The following is a 19,404-nucleotide window of genomic DNA, read 5'->3' on the forward strand; positions in this document are numbered from 1 at the left end:
CTTGCCCATTTATTTCCCATACACGGCTTCTTTTGAAAGACAATATATTATGTAGTATAATTAGAGCACGCAGCCAAAAGCAAAGCAGCGCTATTTTCAGCGCTATTGCGGTGAGCAGGCATAAGGGTTCCTTAGTGAACCATTTCGTCATTATTGATAAATTGGGTTCAAGTAACCTGCTTTTTGTACACATTGTTATTGGGCTATTGTTTCCACACAGGCGGTAGCACAACTGATTAGGCCAAGGAAGGAGATGTACAAGGAAATGTAGTACGGTAGATAGAGTTGGACAGAAGGAAATGCAATGCAAAATGCAAGCAAGCATTTATAGGAAATACAAAAGGGGGGGGCAGAACTCTTGATTTTAAGTAAAAGTACAGATATTTACTTACTAACTTACTTACTACCAAAACTCACATGTTTCCATTAGGTGGATTTGATAATATGAAGCAGTTGGGAAAACTGAGGCTGCTTTCTGTATGACATATACCAGCTTCTGCTCTCTGGCAAGTCTCATGAATTGAGAAACTTATAATAGTTGAAGCAGGCTGCTGCTACCTTTGGTCTTCATAGATCTGGACTGTTTTGCACACTATCCCAAACAGGGTTGAGACTGAACAGAAGCAACTTGTGATGGCTCTATACATATACATATACATATACATATACATATACATATACATCTTGGGGAAGGGCAATAGCTCAGGGGCAAAGCACCTGCTTTTCAGGCAGAAGGTCTTGGGCTCAGTCTCCAGGCAGGGCTAGGAGAGAACAGAGACTGAAATCCTGGAGAGCTCCAGTCAGAAAAGACTGAGCTAGATGGGCCAATGGGATCTTCCTATACTTCCATGCCTGGCTTGCCACAGGCTGCGAGCGCCACCATTTATTTATTTTGCAGATGTATAAACTGCTTCACAGCCAGAAGCTATCGAAGCAGCATACAATGAGGTAGAATACATACTATAAAAGCAGTAAAACCACTTCTGCAATTAATATTCAATAAGTTGACTGGGACACGCTTCGGAGAAACCCTTCTTAACCAATTTATTTTACAGACAACTGTGGGAGCTTATGAATTGGGGGCTTCTATTCTGAGAAGGACCACTTATCACTGTTCTGTTTTATAGGCAGCCAAAGGTTTTAGTTACCAAGTTCAAGGGGAAAGGGGAAAAGACTATAACTGCATTCTCCAACCAAGCGTGCTCCAGATATTTTGAACCACAACTCCTATCATCCACGATCAGGTTCGCGAAGTCTGGAGTAGAAAACTTGCTGGATGGGTAGGAAGCGAATCACAGAACTTGGTAGAAAAACAGCCTTATATAACCAGGGATTATTCACTGCTCCAAATAAAGCACACCAGTTTACACAGTGATGTTGGCCACATAATAAGAACCAAGGTGGTCTGTATGATTCTTCCCCTAATTATATCAATTCTGACTCCACACACATATTCTAAAAAATCGCAAGGAAGGAACACTCTGTGGCCTCCATAAACTGGCTTGTGAGATCTGAAGCACAGTTTCAGCTATGCAAATATTTAGATGTCTCTGCATATCAAATAGTGTTCAAACATCCCTGTAGCCCATTGTTAATTCCTCACAGAACATTTGTTCCATTTATTTTGATAAAAACCAAACTCACAACTGATAAAGTACAGGCCTACTGAGGAATTTACAGTTAAATTTAAATATTTATACATCTCTTCTGCGGAATTAAACGGGAACAAAATGCAAACGCTTGATGTTAACTCTTAAAAGAGAGCGGGGGGAGAGATCAAAGCCGAATAATATAACTTAGTATCACTTCAGGCAGGGCTTTAAATTAGCAAACACTGCTGCCAACTGGATCACAATAATCCTCCATGATAATTATTCTTTGGGATTAGTAGTGTGTGTGGTTAGCATTATTAATTAACTTCAAGGACTGCTGCAAGGAAGAATTCATAACGCAACACTTATCAGGGCAGGCCTGCAGCTGAACTACAAAGATGAGTCATCGTATTTCGTGCTCTCCATTCTCAGGGTTCAGGCTATGAGTGTCGATGCAGCCAAAACAGCACCATCCATGAACGAGAGGGAAGCAGGAAAAAAGCTTACAGGAAGCCAAAGCTTTGTAGAAATCATTTGAAAAAAATTAAATAAAATATCAGGGGGAATAAACCCTAAGGGGGAGGGGGCACTCTTCTCAAAACATCTTGGTGGGGACTGAGCATGCTCAGTGGCCCTGGAATGCTGACTCTTGCAGGTGTGTGTGTGACAGAAAATGGGGGAGGAGGGAGAATGGAATGGAATACCCGGGTAAAGGGCATGGCCGGCATCTAAAACCGAAGCACAACATTTTGCTGCTGGCCTCACTTGCTTCCCAACAATAATGTAGTAAGTAAAATTGTGGGAGTTAATACGCCCACCCTTCAGAGACTTCCCTAAATGTCTAGCAATTGTTTTCCAAAGTCAACATGGGCATAGCCAGGATTTATCGGAAGGGGGGTTATTAGGGGGGGGGCAGAACTGAGTTATCTGTGACACAGTTGGTCAGTTAGTTAAGTATTTTTATTTATTTACTTGATTTGGGGGGGGGCTACCCTTCCCCCAGCCCTGCCCCCGCCCCTGTAAGTCAATGGAGCTACTATATAACTCTCATTCATTGAAAATGGGGTTTTCTGCAGGAAGATGTCTATGGATGCTGCTGCAGATTAACAGCTGACTTGCGGGGCCAAATCAAGACACTACTACTGTCACATTAAATAGCAGCTTAAACAAAGCAGAAACAGTCTTTCCTTGGCTGTACTGCAATAGCGAGGCATGAAGATGGCAAGCAGAGCTGCCGGCAAACTCTGGCATTTCTAGGTTCTCCCCCCAAGATCTGAGGTGCCCAGTCACTTAATCTTTATCTCACATGAGATCAGCCGATGCCTTGAACAGGCCAGAATATTTTCCTCAAGTCTGTTGGCCCTCCCCAGAGTGCTTCTCAAGAAGACACTGGGCTTGCCCTAAGCTTACAGGGCTGCATTGATCTGCTGCGTTCTTCTCACTGTGGACTGGGCTTCTCTGCTGACATGAAAAAAGAAAGGTGAGGCTCTGCAAGGGCTTTCCTCCAAGGAAAAGCCCTTCCAAAGCCTTGCCATAAGGTGGCAGGAAGCAAGATTTAGCAATGGCCTCTCCTTAAGGAGAAGCCCTGGCTGAATCTCCCATCCCACCAGGTGGCAAAGCCGACTTGGTGAGAGAGGTGAGGCATTCTAGAGAGCTTTGCCACTTAGGGGTGCAGGGGAGACCAGTGGCAAAGCAGAGTTTCTATGGCAACAGAAGTGGTAGGATGGGCAGGATGCTGCCTGAGGTGACTGTTTCACCCCACCTTGTCTGTGAACTGGCTCTGGCTATAAGCAGCACATACAGTGGTACCTCGGGTTACAGACGCTTCAGGTTACAGACTCCGCTAACCCAGAAATAGTACCTCGGGTTAAGAACTTTGCTTCAGGATGAGAACAGAAATTGCGTGGCGGCGGCACGGCAGAAGCGGGAGGCCCCATTGGCTGAAGTGGTACCTCAGGTTAAGAACAGTTTCAGGTTAAGAACGGACCTCCAGAACAAGTTAAGTTCTTAACCCGAGGTACCACTGTATCTGCACATAAAACCATCTAAAAGCCGTCATAAACACAAATGATCACACAGGGAGTGATACCAGAGACTCCTAAGGCATGCCTTAGGCTATTGGGATATGATGGGTCCTGAAAGTCAATTGGATGTAGTATCTCTGGTGTAAACGACATGGCATCTTCCAGATGTTTTGGACTACAACTCCCATCCTCCCTGACTATTGGCTACACTGTCTAGGACTGATGGGAGTGGTAGTCCAATGACATTTTAAGGGTGCCACACAGTCTACCTCTGCTGTATCTAGTAAGTGCAATTAGAATAATATCCTGTGACACTCAAAACTCTTTAGTAATGACATTGAGCTTTCTCACTCAATGTTGGGGTGGTCACCCCTGTTGGGGTGGTCACTTAAAAACCAGAAGGAGAACAAAAACCAACCAATAAGCAATACACCTACCTCCAGAACCAGCCACAGCTGGTCTCCATCCTTCACATCTTTCTTGTAGTACAGTCCATAGAACTTGACTACATTTGGATGGTCAGAAAGAGCTTTCAAAATGTTGTACTCTGCTTCAATTTCCTCATCAATGTCCTAGTAACATGGATGGAAAGCAAAAGAAACAGTGAATTAATGGAACACCTTGTGAACATGTTTTACGGATAACATATAATAATATACTTATTAGGTATACTTATTGATGTACTTATTGATGCACTGCATAGAATCTGAAAACAAATTGGTCTTTTGAGAAAATACTGAAAGATTAAAAGAGAAATTGGGGGAAGGTTTCTAGCCATAAGCGTCTGAAGTTTGAGAAGAAGTATAATCTGAACCCAACACTTCTAGGGGCTTTTCCCCAGTGCAATTCTATACACGTCTACTCTAAGTAAGCCCCACTGAGTTCAATGAGACTTATTTCCTTGTTAAGTGTGTATATAGCTGGGATGGGAGACCTGTGGCCCTCTGAATACTGTACCCAACTCCCATCAGTCCCAGGCCAGCTTGGCCAATTGGTAGAGATGCTGGGAGTTGTAGTCTTATGACACGTGGAGGGCACCAGGTTTCTGATCCTAGGAAGCAAGGCTTAGTGCATTTGCTGCAAAGTCCCTTAAGAAGCCAGGATGGAGGTTTTTATAGAAACTGCAGCCTATAAAACAATTGGATGTCAATAGTTGGATACTGATAGCATTATTCTTGTTTTTCTACATTGCAGGCTACAAAAAGGGGGTCTCCTTGAGTTCCGACTCACATATTCCTAGTTTTGCTAAGAACGTCCTCTCTTTATATTTCACATATCTTAAAACCGCTGTAAAAATCAAGAAGCATTTAGAAAAAGAAAAAAACAAACCTACAAATGAGTTAAGTCAGTAAAAAAAAAAAAAGGTAAATTGATAGCAGTTGCTTGGCTTTTTTTTAGTCAGTTATTTCATTTCTTCAGTTCAATCCAGTGCAGTGTTCTCAAAGAAAGATGGAAATTTTCAAGCACCTTGTTTATTGCAATGGCTCCCTCTTCAGACACTCAGGATTCCTTCAGTTTAAGGAAGCGATATAATCTATGCGGTCAAACTTCCACAGATGAGGGCATTACATTCACAGTCCATGAAGCAGAAACTATGGACCAGTTAGCACCTGACACCCCACCTTTCTCAAACAGCAGCCAGCATTTCAAGAACACAAGGGCTTTGTGGCAAATTTATGAAACAACAGAGGAAGAATAAGCTAACCAATAAAGGCAATGAATATATTGTTATAGATGGGGGACAATCACCTAAACACTATAAATTAATAAATGGTGAGATTTTTATTATTTGCTGTATTGAAGGGAAGACTGGTGGCCAGTGGAAATATACAGGCTAAGCTTTCTTCCAGAGATACATTAACATGACAAAAGGTGTTGGTGGCCCATTTAGGAGGAATCTTGGGCCTGGGCAGATAGAAGGTTGCCAGGGTAACTGGGTGTAGAGTGACAGGAAAAGAATCTTTAGCAAGGTGTGCTGGGAAGATGACGGGGGAGAACCAACAGTGGGCTCCATCTTGGGCAGGCTGGCTGAAGGCTAGCTGGGGGAGATGACTTTGACGCCAGTGCTGCACTGCTGTGGGGAACAATACCCTCTTGAAATGACCATGCTGTAAGATCTGGACTCCCTCCATGCAGATTGAAGGTGTAAATGTGTGAAAAATAGTTCTAAAAGTTATGACAGTCTCTGCTGTGCCTCAATTCTAAAAGTAAACTTACATGAACTGGATCCAAGATTTTGACTGCAGCTTTGCTCCCATTTTTCTTGTTGAACACCTTGAAAACCTTGCCATATGTTCCTTTGCCAATCGTCTCAACTATTTCCCAGGTGTCTGAAGGATCAGGAAAGCTGTCAAATATGATCGTTTTGCCAGTTAAGGGCAGCATCTCAAACAGCAACTCCTGGTGGGAAAAAAGAATTCTGCATTGAAACCATCACTGAAAACAGTCGTCCCAGTTACAGAGGGAGCTGAACAGAAATGTGTTTATACATCTCACTATGTTTCAAAATTAATTTTTACCAAGAAGTATTTGTAATAAAAAAAAGTTTCAAAAGGAGTAAGAGACATAATTTTAAAATCTCAGCTATTTGGGGCAAAATTCACATGGTAGTGCCAAGACAACACTAGGACCACATAGTACAGAGGTAGCCATTGTGTTTTCTTCTGGATATGGTTGGACTACAACCTTCACAATTATATACTGGCTGGGAATGATGGGAGCTTGGAGGGCACCACAATGGCCACTTCTGGTATAGTGGCTTAGAGGTCAGCCAGGTAGTCAGTTCAAATCTCGCCTCTTCTCTGATTTCAATAGAGGCCTCTGACAAACCAAAAGTGGTTGGCAGATTCCCTGTTTCTGAAATGCCCTCCCTTGGTGACATGTGTCAGCCTCCCTCGATATTAACTTTTCAGAGAAATTTAAAAACATCTCTGTGCCCAGACATGTGATGGCTGAAGGACCTGTCCCTGGCAACCCTGAACTGATTAGTTTTGAGAGTAAATTATTTATTCCTGGAGTTTCTAAAGCCTTCGTCATGTGCCTCCTCCATGAGAGGTACAGAGGGGGCCAACACAAGAACGGGACTTTTCTGCAATCATAGAATCTTTGAGTTGGAAGGGACCCATGGGTCATCTAGTCCAACCTCCCCGCAATGTAGGAATCTCAGCTAAAGCATCCATGGCAGATGGCCATCCAACCTCTGCTTAAAAACCTCCAAAGAAGGAGAGTCCACCACCTCTTGTGGGAGTCTGTTCCACTGCCGAACAGCTCTTACTGTCAGAATTCCCCCCCCCAGAATTTTAGTCGGAATCTCCTTTCTTGTGAATTGAAGCCATTGGTTTGAGTCCTACCCTCCAGAGCAGGAGAAAACAAGCATGCTCTTTCATGTGACAGCCCTTAAGATATTTGAAAATGGTTATCATATCTCCTCTCAGTCTCCTCTTTTTCAGGCTAAACATACCCAGCTCTTTCAAGTGCTCCTCATAAGGCTTATTTTCCAGACCCTTGATCATCTTGGTTGCCCTCCTCTGCACATGTTCCAGCTTGTCAACATCTTTCTTGAATTGTGGTGCCCAGAACTGGACACAGTATTCAGAATTGTGGTCTGACTAAGGCAGAATTGAGTGGTACTGTTACTTCCCTTGATCTGGACACAAGACTTCTGTTGATGCAGCCTAGAATAGCATTAGCTTTTTTCTTTTTTTTTTTGCTGCTGGTGCATCACACTGTTGCATCATGTCAAGCTTGTGGTCTACCGATACCCCTAGATCCTTTTCAAATGCACTGCCAGTAAGCCAGGTGTCACCCATCCTATATTTGTGCATCTGGTTCTTACTGTCTAAGTGCAGAACCTTACATTTGTCCCTATTGAAATTCATTTTGTTAGCTTGCGCCCAGTTCTCCAATATGTTAAGGTCATTTTGAATTCTGATTCTGTCTTCTGCAGCATTAGCTACCTCTCCCAGTTTGGTGTCATCTGCAAATTTGATGAGCATCCTCTGAATTCCTTCATCCAAGTCATTTATAAAGACGTTGAACAACAACGGGCCCAGGGCAGAACCTTGCGGCACCCCACTTGCCACTTTTTTTCCCAGGATCACAAGGAACCATTAATCTCTTTGGGTTCGGTCAGTCAAATCTACCTAACAGTTACCTCGTTCAACCCACATTTTACCAGCTTCCTCACAAGAATATCAAGATACACTGTGTCCACAGCATTTCCCTGATCCACTAAGTTTGTAATTCCAAAAAAAGAAAGAAAAAAAGAAATCAGATAGGTCTGGGATGATTTATTTTTGAGAAACCCATGTTGGGTCTTAGTAATCACAGCATCCTTTTCTAAATGCTCACAGACTGACCGTTGAATTATCTGTTCTAGGACCTTTCCTGGTATCAATGTCAAGCTCACCAGTCTATAATTACCTGGGTCTTCCTTTTCCCCCAGGCAAAAATGTTCCTCTTTAATCAGGCCTTTGGCTATTTAACATCTTATATCCTTTTAGATTAAGGTCACCAGATTTTTTTTCAATGATTCTGGGGACACTTTTCAACTTCAATGGATTTTGTATGGGGACTGATTTATAAATCCGGGGACTGTCCCCAGGAAACAGGGATGTCTGGTAACCTTATTTTAGATGTGTGTGGTTCATTTTGTGGGGGGAAGGTTATAGTTTTGTTTTGTCCTTGTTTTTATTATGTATTTTGCATTCTTATATTGTATTTTTAGGCTGCAAACTGCCCTGGGATCTTCAGATGAAGGGCAGTACACAAATTTAATAAATAAAATATTTTTTTTTCGAGAAGGTTTTTTTTTTTACTGTTTTTAAGTTTTAATTGTATTGTTTTAGTAGTGACAGGTTTGCCACCTTGGGCTCCTTTGGAGGGAGGTTGGGATACAAGTGGCTGCCATTTTGCACACGTCTGACAACTGATGCATGACATGACCGCTGACGCCTGCTTTGTTTTGGGCCCTGGAAGGGGGCGGGACAGGGGTGGGACAGCCTTACAAACAGCTGGCATGCACAATGACCCAGAATGCAACCCCCACACAAATGGGGAGCGGCCTGCAGCTATTCAATAAATAAATTGGGTGGGGGGAGGGAGTGGCCCCACCTTTTTTGGCTCAAGGCCGAGTGGCATGTGGCTCTCAATTGTTTCCCCCCAGGGAATGAGGGCAATGGTAAGAAAAAAAGATTCCCCTCTCCCTACTCTAAGAACTAAGGAATTGTAAATAATATTAGACAGTGTTCCCCTGCCTTGGGTCTCCAGCTGTTTTTTGGACTACAACTCCCATCATCCCTACCTAGCAAGCCCAGTGGTCATGGATGATGGGAATTGTAGTCCCAAAACAGCTGGGGACCAAAGGTTGGGAAGCACTTATATAGGAGATGCAGCTGCTATCACTCTGTATTGTGCCCATGCTTTGTGCATGGCTAAGCAGGGGTTAGGCATCAGTAGTCCATGTACAAACTCCCATTTACTTTCCTCTTAGCAGCACTCAATTTAAGAAACGCAGCAAAACAAAACAAAAACCCAAAGTGATTTTTCAACAAGTGGATGCCCAATGAACATTTCTGAAGAGCAAGCCAGATCCCCAAGTCTAAGCACCTTTTAATTTTCCTATTACAAGCCAATGAACATTTACAAGTGTCATAAAAATCAATACCTTTGCTCAAGTCTATTTGTCAGAGCTGACAACAACAAAGCATCAGTGGCCAAAGAACTGGGTCACCCGTAACCCAAGAATTGCTTGCTTTATCTGAGTACTGATATCCAAGTTAGAAATTAAGGAAGAGTATCAGATAACCTGGTCAAGGAAAAGAAAGGCTCCGGGCATTAAAACACTGTTACACCTCCAACTGCACATACCGGTACATAACATGATTAGTTCCCCCAAAGCCAGTTAAGACCCTCCAGAACAGGCTAGATTAACACGAGAGCTGTGCTTCCTTATTACAACACCAATTCGGGCAGTGAGTTTAGCCAGCTAGAAAAAGGTAAACAATATAAAGTTGGGATAATGGCAGTTGTCAATATATATTTGTAATGTTGCCTACTGCATACTAAATGTTCTCACGGTCAAACCACTCGTGGACCTCTAGACTAGACAAAGTTGCGATGCGCAGAGGTGTGAAAAGTGCAGAAGCTGAAGGCGCCACACCTGCGACACGCAGCACACTGACATTGAAATTGATGCGACTCAAGGCTCATATGCAACAGGTTCCCTTCTATGCAGCAGCTGACCATATCTCATTACAGCCTGTAAGAGTCCGGGATCTGTGTTTGCACATGGGGCAAGAGAGAAATTGCATCTGCAATTGGACCCTGCTTCTTGTCATGTGTAGTCCACATGTACATGTGACAAACCAACACATCCGTTAACTACCCATGCATTTAAAATTAATATTTTGCTATTGCTATGATGTCACTAGGGTTCACGGCACTTCACACTGATACCAAACCGAGGCTACTGCCAAGTTTCCGACCATGGGCATTTGCAGCCAGTGAACAAACTCACTTACTTTCATCTTACAACACACTTAAAACGTTTTATTTTCAGCTTTATAGCTGCAACTCTTTCCTTTACTAGGGAGACAGCCACATAGAACAAAGGGGACCGAGTAAAACACCCGCAAGACTCAGTTGCACAAACCCCACTGAAGTCCATTTATCTTACTTTACTCCCACGACAATCGGTTTAGGATTGCTGCCTACGCGCGCAGCCCGATCCTATGCAGCTTGCTCCCCAGCAAGCACGCGCCATGAGTTTTTGTTCAGTCTGATAACCGGGGATTGGCGGTGGTGGGGAGCAGGAGTGCCAGTTTGGCCCCACGACCGTGGGTGCCCGGGGCCGTGGGTGCCATGCAGCGTACATGGCCCTGGCGCCAAAATTTGTGGGTGCCCGGCCCCTTCGTGGGGAATTCTGTGGGTACCCGAGCACCCAGGTCACCTGCACCTGTGATGGGGAGATAACACGCAGCAGATCCCTTGCTGCCTCAACGAGCAGCAGGGCACACAGCTCGCCGTTCTGGTAAACGCGCGCTCCTTGCGCGGAATCCTACACGCTCCCTGCAAGGGCGATCTTCCTCCCCATTGCGCGCGCTCAGCTGCTCCTTTGCCCCCAACCTTCCGCATCTTTTCGACACCACCCTGGGGAGCGAGGGGGCTTACCTTGCTTGGTGGTGCAGGGCGGAGACAGGAGCCCCACGCGACTCTTCCTGCCCCGCTGGAGAGCGGCTCGGGCGCGGGTTCGAGTCCTGCGCGGCCACCAGCTCTCTCTGCCAGCGGGTAGCTCGGCCCATCCAGCGGCGCCTGCAGACAATCAGGGCGGGAAAGCAGAGATCCCGGCGCTCAGCTCTCCTCGTTCCAGATGGCCAGATCAGGTTGCTCCGGCGGAGCAGGCAGCTGTCCAGGGGTTCCGCCCGTCGGATCCTGACCCCTTCGCCTGCCCTGCAGCGGATGCTTTACCCCGGGGGTCAACAGAAGGCCACGCGAGCAGGCTCTCGCCCTCCTCCTTGTCCTCCTCCTATTTTCCAGGCATCCATAAGGGAGACACCCATCTCAGTCCCCACCACCGCGCGCCCCCTCGCACTCTTTCCAACGAGACATGCAACAGATTGTTCTTCTCCTTAAAAAAAAAAAAAAAAAAGTAAAATAAAACCCGCCGCCTGCCCTCCTCCTCCTGGTGGCCTGGATAGCAGCCACCTGGCGTTAGGAGAGACAAGCAATAAGCTTTGCATTAGTAGCAGCAGATCAGCCCCTCCCTGTGTTGATAGTCCTTTTTCTTCCTCGTTGTGGACGTGAACGGCAGGTGCTGCTGCTGCTGCTGCTGCTGTCTGCAACCGGGCTAAAGAAGGATGCCCATATATTTTGATAACCCGAAGCAGAAAGCCAGGACTCTGGGAAGGGGCTCTGCAGGCTGAAACCCTAAGCAAACTATTTATCCATATCCTACCATCACTCTGGAAAGCTGCAGACGGCGCACACCTGCGTGCCACGGTTTGTCCTCCCAACAAACCCTGTGAGGAAGGTTAGCTTGAGAGACGGCGACTGCCCCAGGGTCACCCACTGTGCTTCAGGGCAACACAGGGACTCAAACTCTTCTTAGTCAGATATTCTAACCACTACACACTGAGTGGCCTAGGAAATAGAGAAGGGGCCAGGAATATTTTTGGCCCAGCCCGGCCACACCCCACATTCTTGGGCCAACTTTGAGAGGTGGTAGGTGGGGGGGTCACTCACCTGATGTCACTATAGGTGGGTGATCCTGCCCACCTGCTTCACTGGCACAAGGAAAGGGCTGGCGAAGCCGCACCCAGGAGAACTGAACCCTGCCCATCAGCTGATGTCACCCAGGGATGACAGCTGTTCGACAGGTCAGTGTGGTTTGGGGGAAATGGCCTCTGGGACAAATTGGACTCTCTGGCATGCCAATAGGTCCCTCAAACCATAGCATAGAGTAAGTTCCCATTAACACACTTTACAGACATTACACCAGTGCTGAATAATTTGTGCTCGCTGGCTATTAGGTACTCAGTCAAGTTCAAGGTTTTGTTGTTGACATTTAAAGCCCTAAACAAATTGGCAGCGGCACACCTAGAAGATATATCTGCTGGTATATCTTCCCTGGTACAGACCAAGCTGATGTTTAATATCTTCCGATGTGGGTCATTTCACCACCAGTGGGCGGCCACTACATTTGTGGGCGCAGCACCCACCCTCTGGAATGCCCTCTGTCAGTGAGATGGAGACAGTGGGGATTTCCAGACATCTCTTAAAAACTTACATGTTTACCAAGGTTTTGCTAGATTGTGGCTCCTAATTTTTTTAAATTTTCTGTTCTGTACACTTTCACTTTTATTTGATGTATAGTTCACTTTTGTTTTTAGGAAATGTTATTGAAATATTGTCGCACTGTTATTGCTTTTATTTATTTAGAAATGTTTGGAAACCAGTTCGTTTTTTAAAAAAACCTAAGCTGTAGTACAAAAACAGTATAAGTTATTTTCAGTAAAAACACAGGTAAAATCTGCAAAAATTTAAAAGCAAGTGTACACAATTAAATAAGTGGGCTTACCAAAATAAATGTTTTCAGCGAACATAACACGCAAGATATTTGGGGCACCTGTTTTATATTTAAAAGGAAGGGAATTTTATGTAAACTGCTGAAAGGAATTATCATTGTCATTGATATTAATATTATAAGCTAGGGAACTAATTTTGACAGGTGGGTTATTCCACCCACTTGTCAAAATTAGCTAAAGGGGTAGGGCAATAGCAGTCAAGAAGGACTGAACCCCCCACACACATCAGCTGATGTGCAAGAGGTTTAATCCTGCTTTCAGCAGGGCAGCCACATCTTTGCTTGCCTCACACCTGATGTCAGGTGTGCAGCAGGTGAGTGAGTTTTGCATCATGGGTCAAATGTGGTCTGCAGGTAGGCCAGAGCTTTCCCACCCCTGTACTAAATGGTATACATTTTTAGCAAATAAAAGGATGATGCACCTCCTCTGTTTTTAACTCTACCTGCAGATTAGTCACAGGCATTTTAGTTGAGTGACAAATTATGTACATGGAAGGCAATTAATAAATAAATTCTGCCTTCTGTAAAGTTGTTAAAAATACAGGAGCCCCCTCCTCTTTTGCATTTGGACTGCTATAGCAGTCTCTACTCTTGAGAAAACATCAAGCAAGAGTAGAATTCAACTTATGGATCTGGATCTGCCAAAATCTTAACCACAGATGACTTAAGAAACACTTGTGTGGTCTGTATAAACCCATTTTAAAAGGCAGCATGTTAATAGGACACACAATCTTTCGTATCTAGGGCATGCCGTTCAACTCCTTCCAAAATGGAGCTATTCTTCAGCACCCAACAGAAGACAGGCTTACTGAACGGCTGGTGAATAGTTGCCCTCAAGTCTTTCTGGGCAGAAAGGCATTGAATTAAAATGGACCAGACAACTAGTAAGACCACCTAGGGGTGGTCAGGTTTTGTTTTGTTTTGTTTTGTTGGAGCACATGCACCTTTCAGAATCTCGTGAAATATTTTTCTGTGGATTTCCCTCTTCTCTGGAGTTATTAAAGGTGCAGTAGCCCCCTGTTGCCTTTTTCACCAGGCCACTCTAGATCAGTGTTTCCCAACCGGTGTTCCGCGGCACACTAGTGTGCCGCAAGTTGTTGCCTGGTGTGCCGTGGGAGTCTAACGGTTCTCAGCACCCTTAACAAAATACAGTTCCCAGGATTCCTTGGGGGGGGGGGGTAAATCGCCGCTCTTTAAAGTGGTAGGAGATACCGCTTGAAATGCGAAGGGCTGTTGTAAGAGAGGGAGAGCCGCAGCTGGTGCGGAAGGTGTTAAGGGGAGTCGGAGGCTCCTCCTCCTCACGGGAGTTCGAGTGTCGCTCTTTCTCCGGCTGTACCATTCGTCCTGGAAGCGGGGGGGGGGAGGAGGAGGGGAGGAACCATTAAGCCTTCGCTGACGGAGAGCCATCGCGAGCTTCCAGCGAGTGGCAGCAGCAGCAGCAAGCGCCCGCCTCGTCTCTAGAGGAGGAGGAGCTGCAGTTGCCGCCGCCTTTTGCCCGTAAGAAAAGGGTGCATAAGCGTGCGGGAAGGAGGCGCGTGCAAAAGGTGGAGGGATGGGGCGCCTGGGTGAAGCGAAGGCCTGGTCGTGGAGGCGGCGGGGCGAAATCCTCCCTCGTAGCCGCCGGAAGGCCGCCCCTCCGACTCGCGTCTTGAGCAGCCTCCCTCCCTCCCTTGAGACTGAAAGCCGGGCAAATCCCAGCAATGGGAAGCGCGGCGGGGGAGGCCTGGCTGGGTGCGCATTCGCACGACTGAGGTGACCCGGGTTACGACATGCGCGTCAAGGTGGTCCAGGGGAGTGCGTGCCTCCGTCTCTCCGGGGCAGGCCTCCAGATGACTGACAACGTCAGCCCCGCCCCACGCCCCTTCTCCAGCCCTGCTCTAAGCATACAGTCAGACAGCAACCAGGTCTGCTCCTCTGCCCTTGCTTTCCATCTTTGGGTAGGCCAGGCATCCAGATACCCAAGGCTGAAACCTCCAATCTGTCCCCTGCTTTCACAACTGTGCCCGCTGACTCCAATTTCCTGAAAAGGCCAATGCACTAGGATAACACAGGACTACGCTGCTGGACTGTAACTCCTTCCTACTCAGCTAAACAGGTATTAGCAAAGCAGAGCTATTTTGCACTGCTGGCAATAAGCGGTGCACCCTCAGCTGCATAGCCCAGTGTTTCCCATCCTTTTTAAAAGTTGCATGTGGGATTGTGGCATTGTGCAAAATGCATGAATAAATCTTTCATGGAAATGGGCAGTGACACAAATCCGTAGTCTTTATATATACTTTATATATAGTCTTTATATATACTATATATATATATATATATATATATATATATATATATATATATACACTTTATATATACTTTATATATAGTCAATATAGGCACAGAGTTAATTTTTTAAACATTTTCTAATGGTGGTGTGCCTCGAGATTTTTTTCATGAAACAAGTGTGCCTTTGCCCAAAAAAGGTTGGGAAACACTGCTCTAGATAGTGAGAAACAGAGGAATTCAGCCCCGAGGAGAAATAAAAATGGCTGTCAGTCCAGAACAATCATGAACTCTTGTGTTTAACACTGGATGTTGGTTACAGCTTGCTTCGAAGATCAACAAACCGAGGAACAGAATTAGGAGGGAGAGTGTGCATGATGCCTGAGTATCGCTGTTCGATGTGCTCCACATACTAAAATAGGCTGCCCTGAGCACCTAAATGGATTTCCCTCTGACAGCAGACTAAGAGGTGGTTCCTATGGAAACTTGGCTCTAAACCATAGAAGCCTTAACGGGTCACACAAGCTACAACTGGAAACTAACAGGAAACTATGCTGACTTTGCAGTGCAGGTGTCTCACGTTCCCTGAAAGTTTGGAAACATTACTTTAGGGCGCTTTTGTGTGGAAGAACAGACAGACAATTTTGACAGCTGAAGTTCTTTTTGTCATGGCAGGTGTTTAAAGGCAGTGGAGCTCCTGCATGCAAGTGAAAGAGCTAGCAACGTATAAGATCTGTTCACTCTAACAATTATAGTGGACTCAATTATGATTAACTGCACAATGGACTAGGTTTCCATGTTGCCATCCTGCCATCTCACAAATCCGATGCTTTTAGCTGCTAGTCTATAGGTTCATCCATAAATATTCCTAGGTCTTTCACTAATCTCTAGGGGATGTTCCAAAGATAGCCATCTGGAGATTTGGATTTGTCATCTTTTCTATCCAATTAGGGAGAGCAGCAAACAGTGGCACAAACAACTTTATATTTTCTGGAGGATGCTAGGCCTAAAAGGATGACTGTGACAAGAGAGTAAAAGTCTTGTCAGCTCTGCCAGCTTGTTTTACTAACCAGTCCTTTCATAGCTCATTCCTAAGGTTGCCAGATCCAGACACTGAGAGGGCAACTTTAAGATGAGGAATCTTTTTCAATCCAAGGGCTAAATTTCCTCATCAAACTTCTAGAAATCCCATGCCATTGGTGAACGGGGGTCTCCCCGACAGGGCCTTTTCTGTAGTGGCTCCTCTTAACCCAGGCATTTGGTGGCTTTTCCTGGCAACCCAAATATCAATGGGTACAATAATGTTTACATCTTTAACTGCTTTTAATTACTTTTGTTTTTAGAACATCTTGACTGCTTTAGAATGTTTTTGCTTTTTAAAATTTGTGTATCTGTTTACCACACTGGGATCCTAGGGGAAGAAAGTTAGTATATAAATTAAACAACAAAAATTATTTCCTACCCAACTTTTAAGGGTGCAGGACTCCTATTCTCTTTTGCATCTGTTCACCCTAAATAGAACAAGTTTAAATGGAGAGGAAAGAATCTTCTGTACTCTGGAACCAAAATAACAGTTCAGAAAATTGGAATCCTCAAGATTTCCTTAATGCAGTACCTTAGCAGCAATGGGCTTGATGCAAAATCTTGTTCTGTTTGTGTCAATGCACCTTGGGAAACTGGAAGTAAACTAATGCATGACTGTTTCTTAAAACATTTATTAGTGTAATGGCAAAGTGGGTGCTGTATCATGGTGCCCTTTTGGTTTCAGAGGGTAACCTTTTAAAAGAAAAGAAAGAAAGTAGCTTTCCAGTACATTACTGTTAGTAATTTCTCTGACATTTTGCTGTTGAAAGGTGATGCGTGCTTGTTTGTTTGCCAGACTAGCAACAGGGATATACACGGAGCTTAACAGAGCATCAATAAAACCCAAGCCTTTCCCACTCCCAAAACTGAACACACGGAAGGCAATAGATGGAGAGTATGAAGATGGGGACGCGGGTAGCGCTGTGGGAAAAACCTCAGCGCTTAGGACTTGCCAATCGTATGGTCGGCGGTTCGAATCCCCGCGGCAGGGTGAGCTCCCATCTTTTGGTCCCAGCTCCTGCCCACCTAGCAGTTCGAAAGCACCCCTAAGTGCAAGTAGATAAATAGGTACTGCTTTATAGCAGGAAGGTAAACGGTGTTTCCGTGTGCTGCGCTGGTGCAGGCTCGCCAGAGCAGCGATGTCACGCTGGCCACATGACCCGGAAGTGTCTCCGGACAGCGCTGGCCCCTGGCCTCTTAAGTGAGATGGGCGCACAACCCTAGAGTCTGTCAAGACTGGCCCGTACGGGCAGGGGTACCTTTACCTTTATGAAGATGGAGGTGAAGATAAGTGGTCCATCAGATATTGTTGGACTCCAACTCCCATCAGCTCCAGGCAGCATGACCAGTGATCCAGAATGATGGGGATTGTAGTCCAAAAAATGTCTGGAGGGCCACAGGTTCCCTATCCCTGTGCATAAGCCATTTCCTATTTCAAACAAAACCCCACTTACTTAAAATCATGTCAAGGAGAAATAACTCTTTGGTTGCAGACATGACTAATGAGCTTTAATTACAGTACTAATACTTCTGCTTAATTAGTTGAAGTGAGACATATGACGCTTGTATCATCTTGTGCATTGTTTGTGGATCAGAAGCCACAGTGCTTTTGCGTTTCTTGGGCCTGGCCTCGATCCATGCGAACACAGGACAAAACTTCTATTCACTGCAAAAAGGTCCTACCTTATAAATGCACATTTATTTCACAGGGAAAACATAATATGGAAGGCCCTGGCAGAAGCAGGATCACAGGGTGGGGCAGAGCCACTAGACTAGCTTGCCAGCTGGTGGGTCACAATTGCTTAGATAGAGGGGGGGGCAAGGCAACAGGGAGGTTTTTGTGGTGCCAATGCAGGCAGCTGAAGTGCCGGATTGGTTCAGTTCATGCGTTGGCATTGTAACATGTAGCTGTTTCTCTAAGAGACCTTAGGAACACCAGATCTGTGCTCTTGTAGGGATTGAAGGCCTCCCATATCATGATAAAGGTAAAGGGACCCCTGACCATTAGGTCCAGTCATGACCGACTCTGGGGTTGTGGCGCTCATCTCGCTTTATCGGCCGAGGGAGCCGGCGTACAGCATGTGGCCAGCATGACTAAGCCACTTCTGGCGAACCAGAGCAGCACACGGAAACACCGTTTACCTTCCTGCCAGAGCGGTACCTATTTATCTACTTGCACTTTGACGTGCTTTCGAACTGCTAGGTTGGCAGGAGCAGGGACCGAGCAATGGGAGTTCACCCCATCACGGGGATTCGAACCGCCGACCTTCTGATCGGTTTAACCCACAGCGCCACCCGCGTCCCTTCATATTATGATACACCATCATAATAAGAGCATTCATATTTCTATATTCTTTGTATTTATTCCTTCCATTTCTGCCCCACTTTCGGTATACCTCTAACCAATCTATAAAGCAATCATATTTTATTCAAACAGTTAAGGGGAACAAAACACATAAATGCCTAAAAACCAATTAAGGAAGAAGTATACTGAAAGCACCACTGAAATGATTTAGGTTTTAACCAGGCCTATATTTACAGTCGTACCTTGGATCTCGACTGACTTGCAAGACAAACGTTTTGGGTCCTGAACGTCGCAAACCCAGAAGTGATTGTTCTGGTTTGCGAACGTTCTTTGGAACCCAAACGTCTGCGGCTTCCTGCAGCCAATCGGAAGCCGCACCTTGGTTTCCGAACCGTTTTGGAAGTCGAACAGACTTCTGGAACGGATTCCATTTGACTTCCAATGTGTCACTGTCATTCTCCTCAGAATTTGTCAGACTACAACTCCCATCATCCTCAGGCAATGTGCCCAATGCTCAAGGATGATAGGAGTTGTTAGAGGTTCTGGAAGGCTTAAGGTTCCACATCCCTGAATTCAGTAATTTTGGACTCTGGACTTAATGGTGGTGCCCTTTAGATAGCAATAAGCCACATTTGTTGCAACAAACAGCTCTCTTTTCAGGGCCCCTCGACATCTGTCCCTAGAGTCCTATCCTTCCCCCCAAAGTCCCTTTCTCTCCCCCCGCCTTGCCTTGCCCACCCACTGAATGGGCATCTGACAGTAGGACAGCAGGCAAAGGTCCCAGGAGTGGGATTTTAGAACTTATTCTAAAGACAGGCAGCTAAGCAATTGCCTACCACTATCTTCTATCTTCTTGGAGGGACATGGGTGGCGCTGTGGGTTAAACCACAGAGCCTAGGACTTGCTGATCAGAAGGTCAGTGGTTTGAATCCCCACGAGAGCGTGAGCTCCCATTGCTCGGTCCCTGCTCCTGCCAACCTAGCAGTTCGAAAGCACATCAAAGTGCAAGTAGATAAATAGGTAAACGCGGGAAGGTAAACGCTGTTTCTGTGT

At 45.5% G+C, this 19,404-nt stretch overlaps 1 protein-coding gene across 2 annotated transcripts in view; it reads right to left on the reverse strand.

Moving 5' to 3' along the window:
• Nucleotides 1-11,215, reverse strand: part of MYO3A (myosin IIIA) — a 107,917-nt gene extending 96,702 nt beyond the window's left edge. For both annotated transcript variants that reach the window (XM_077936835.1, XM_028750999.2), the window contains exons 1-3: nt 10,787-11,215; nt 5,834-6,016; nt 4,054-4,188 (exon numbers count right to left, since the gene is read on the reverse strand). In XM_077936835.1, the coding sequence (XP_077792961.1) occupies nt 4,054-4,188; nt 5,834-6,001 (303 nt within the window). In that variant the 5' untranslated portion in view covers nt 6,002-6,016; nt 10,787-11,215. The remainder of the gene's footprint in view (nt 1-4,053; nt 4,189-5,833; nt 6,017-10,786) is intronic.
• Between the last annotated feature and the right edge of the window lie 8,189 nt (nt 11,216-19,404).

The sequence above is a fragment of the Podarcis muralis genome, chromosome 12 (assembly GCF_964188315.1).
Source record: "Podarcis muralis chromosome 12, rPodMur119.hap1.1, whole genome shotgun sequence".
Lineage (NCBI taxonomy): Eukaryota > Metazoa > Chordata > Lepidosauria > Squamata > Lacertidae > Podarcis > Podarcis muralis.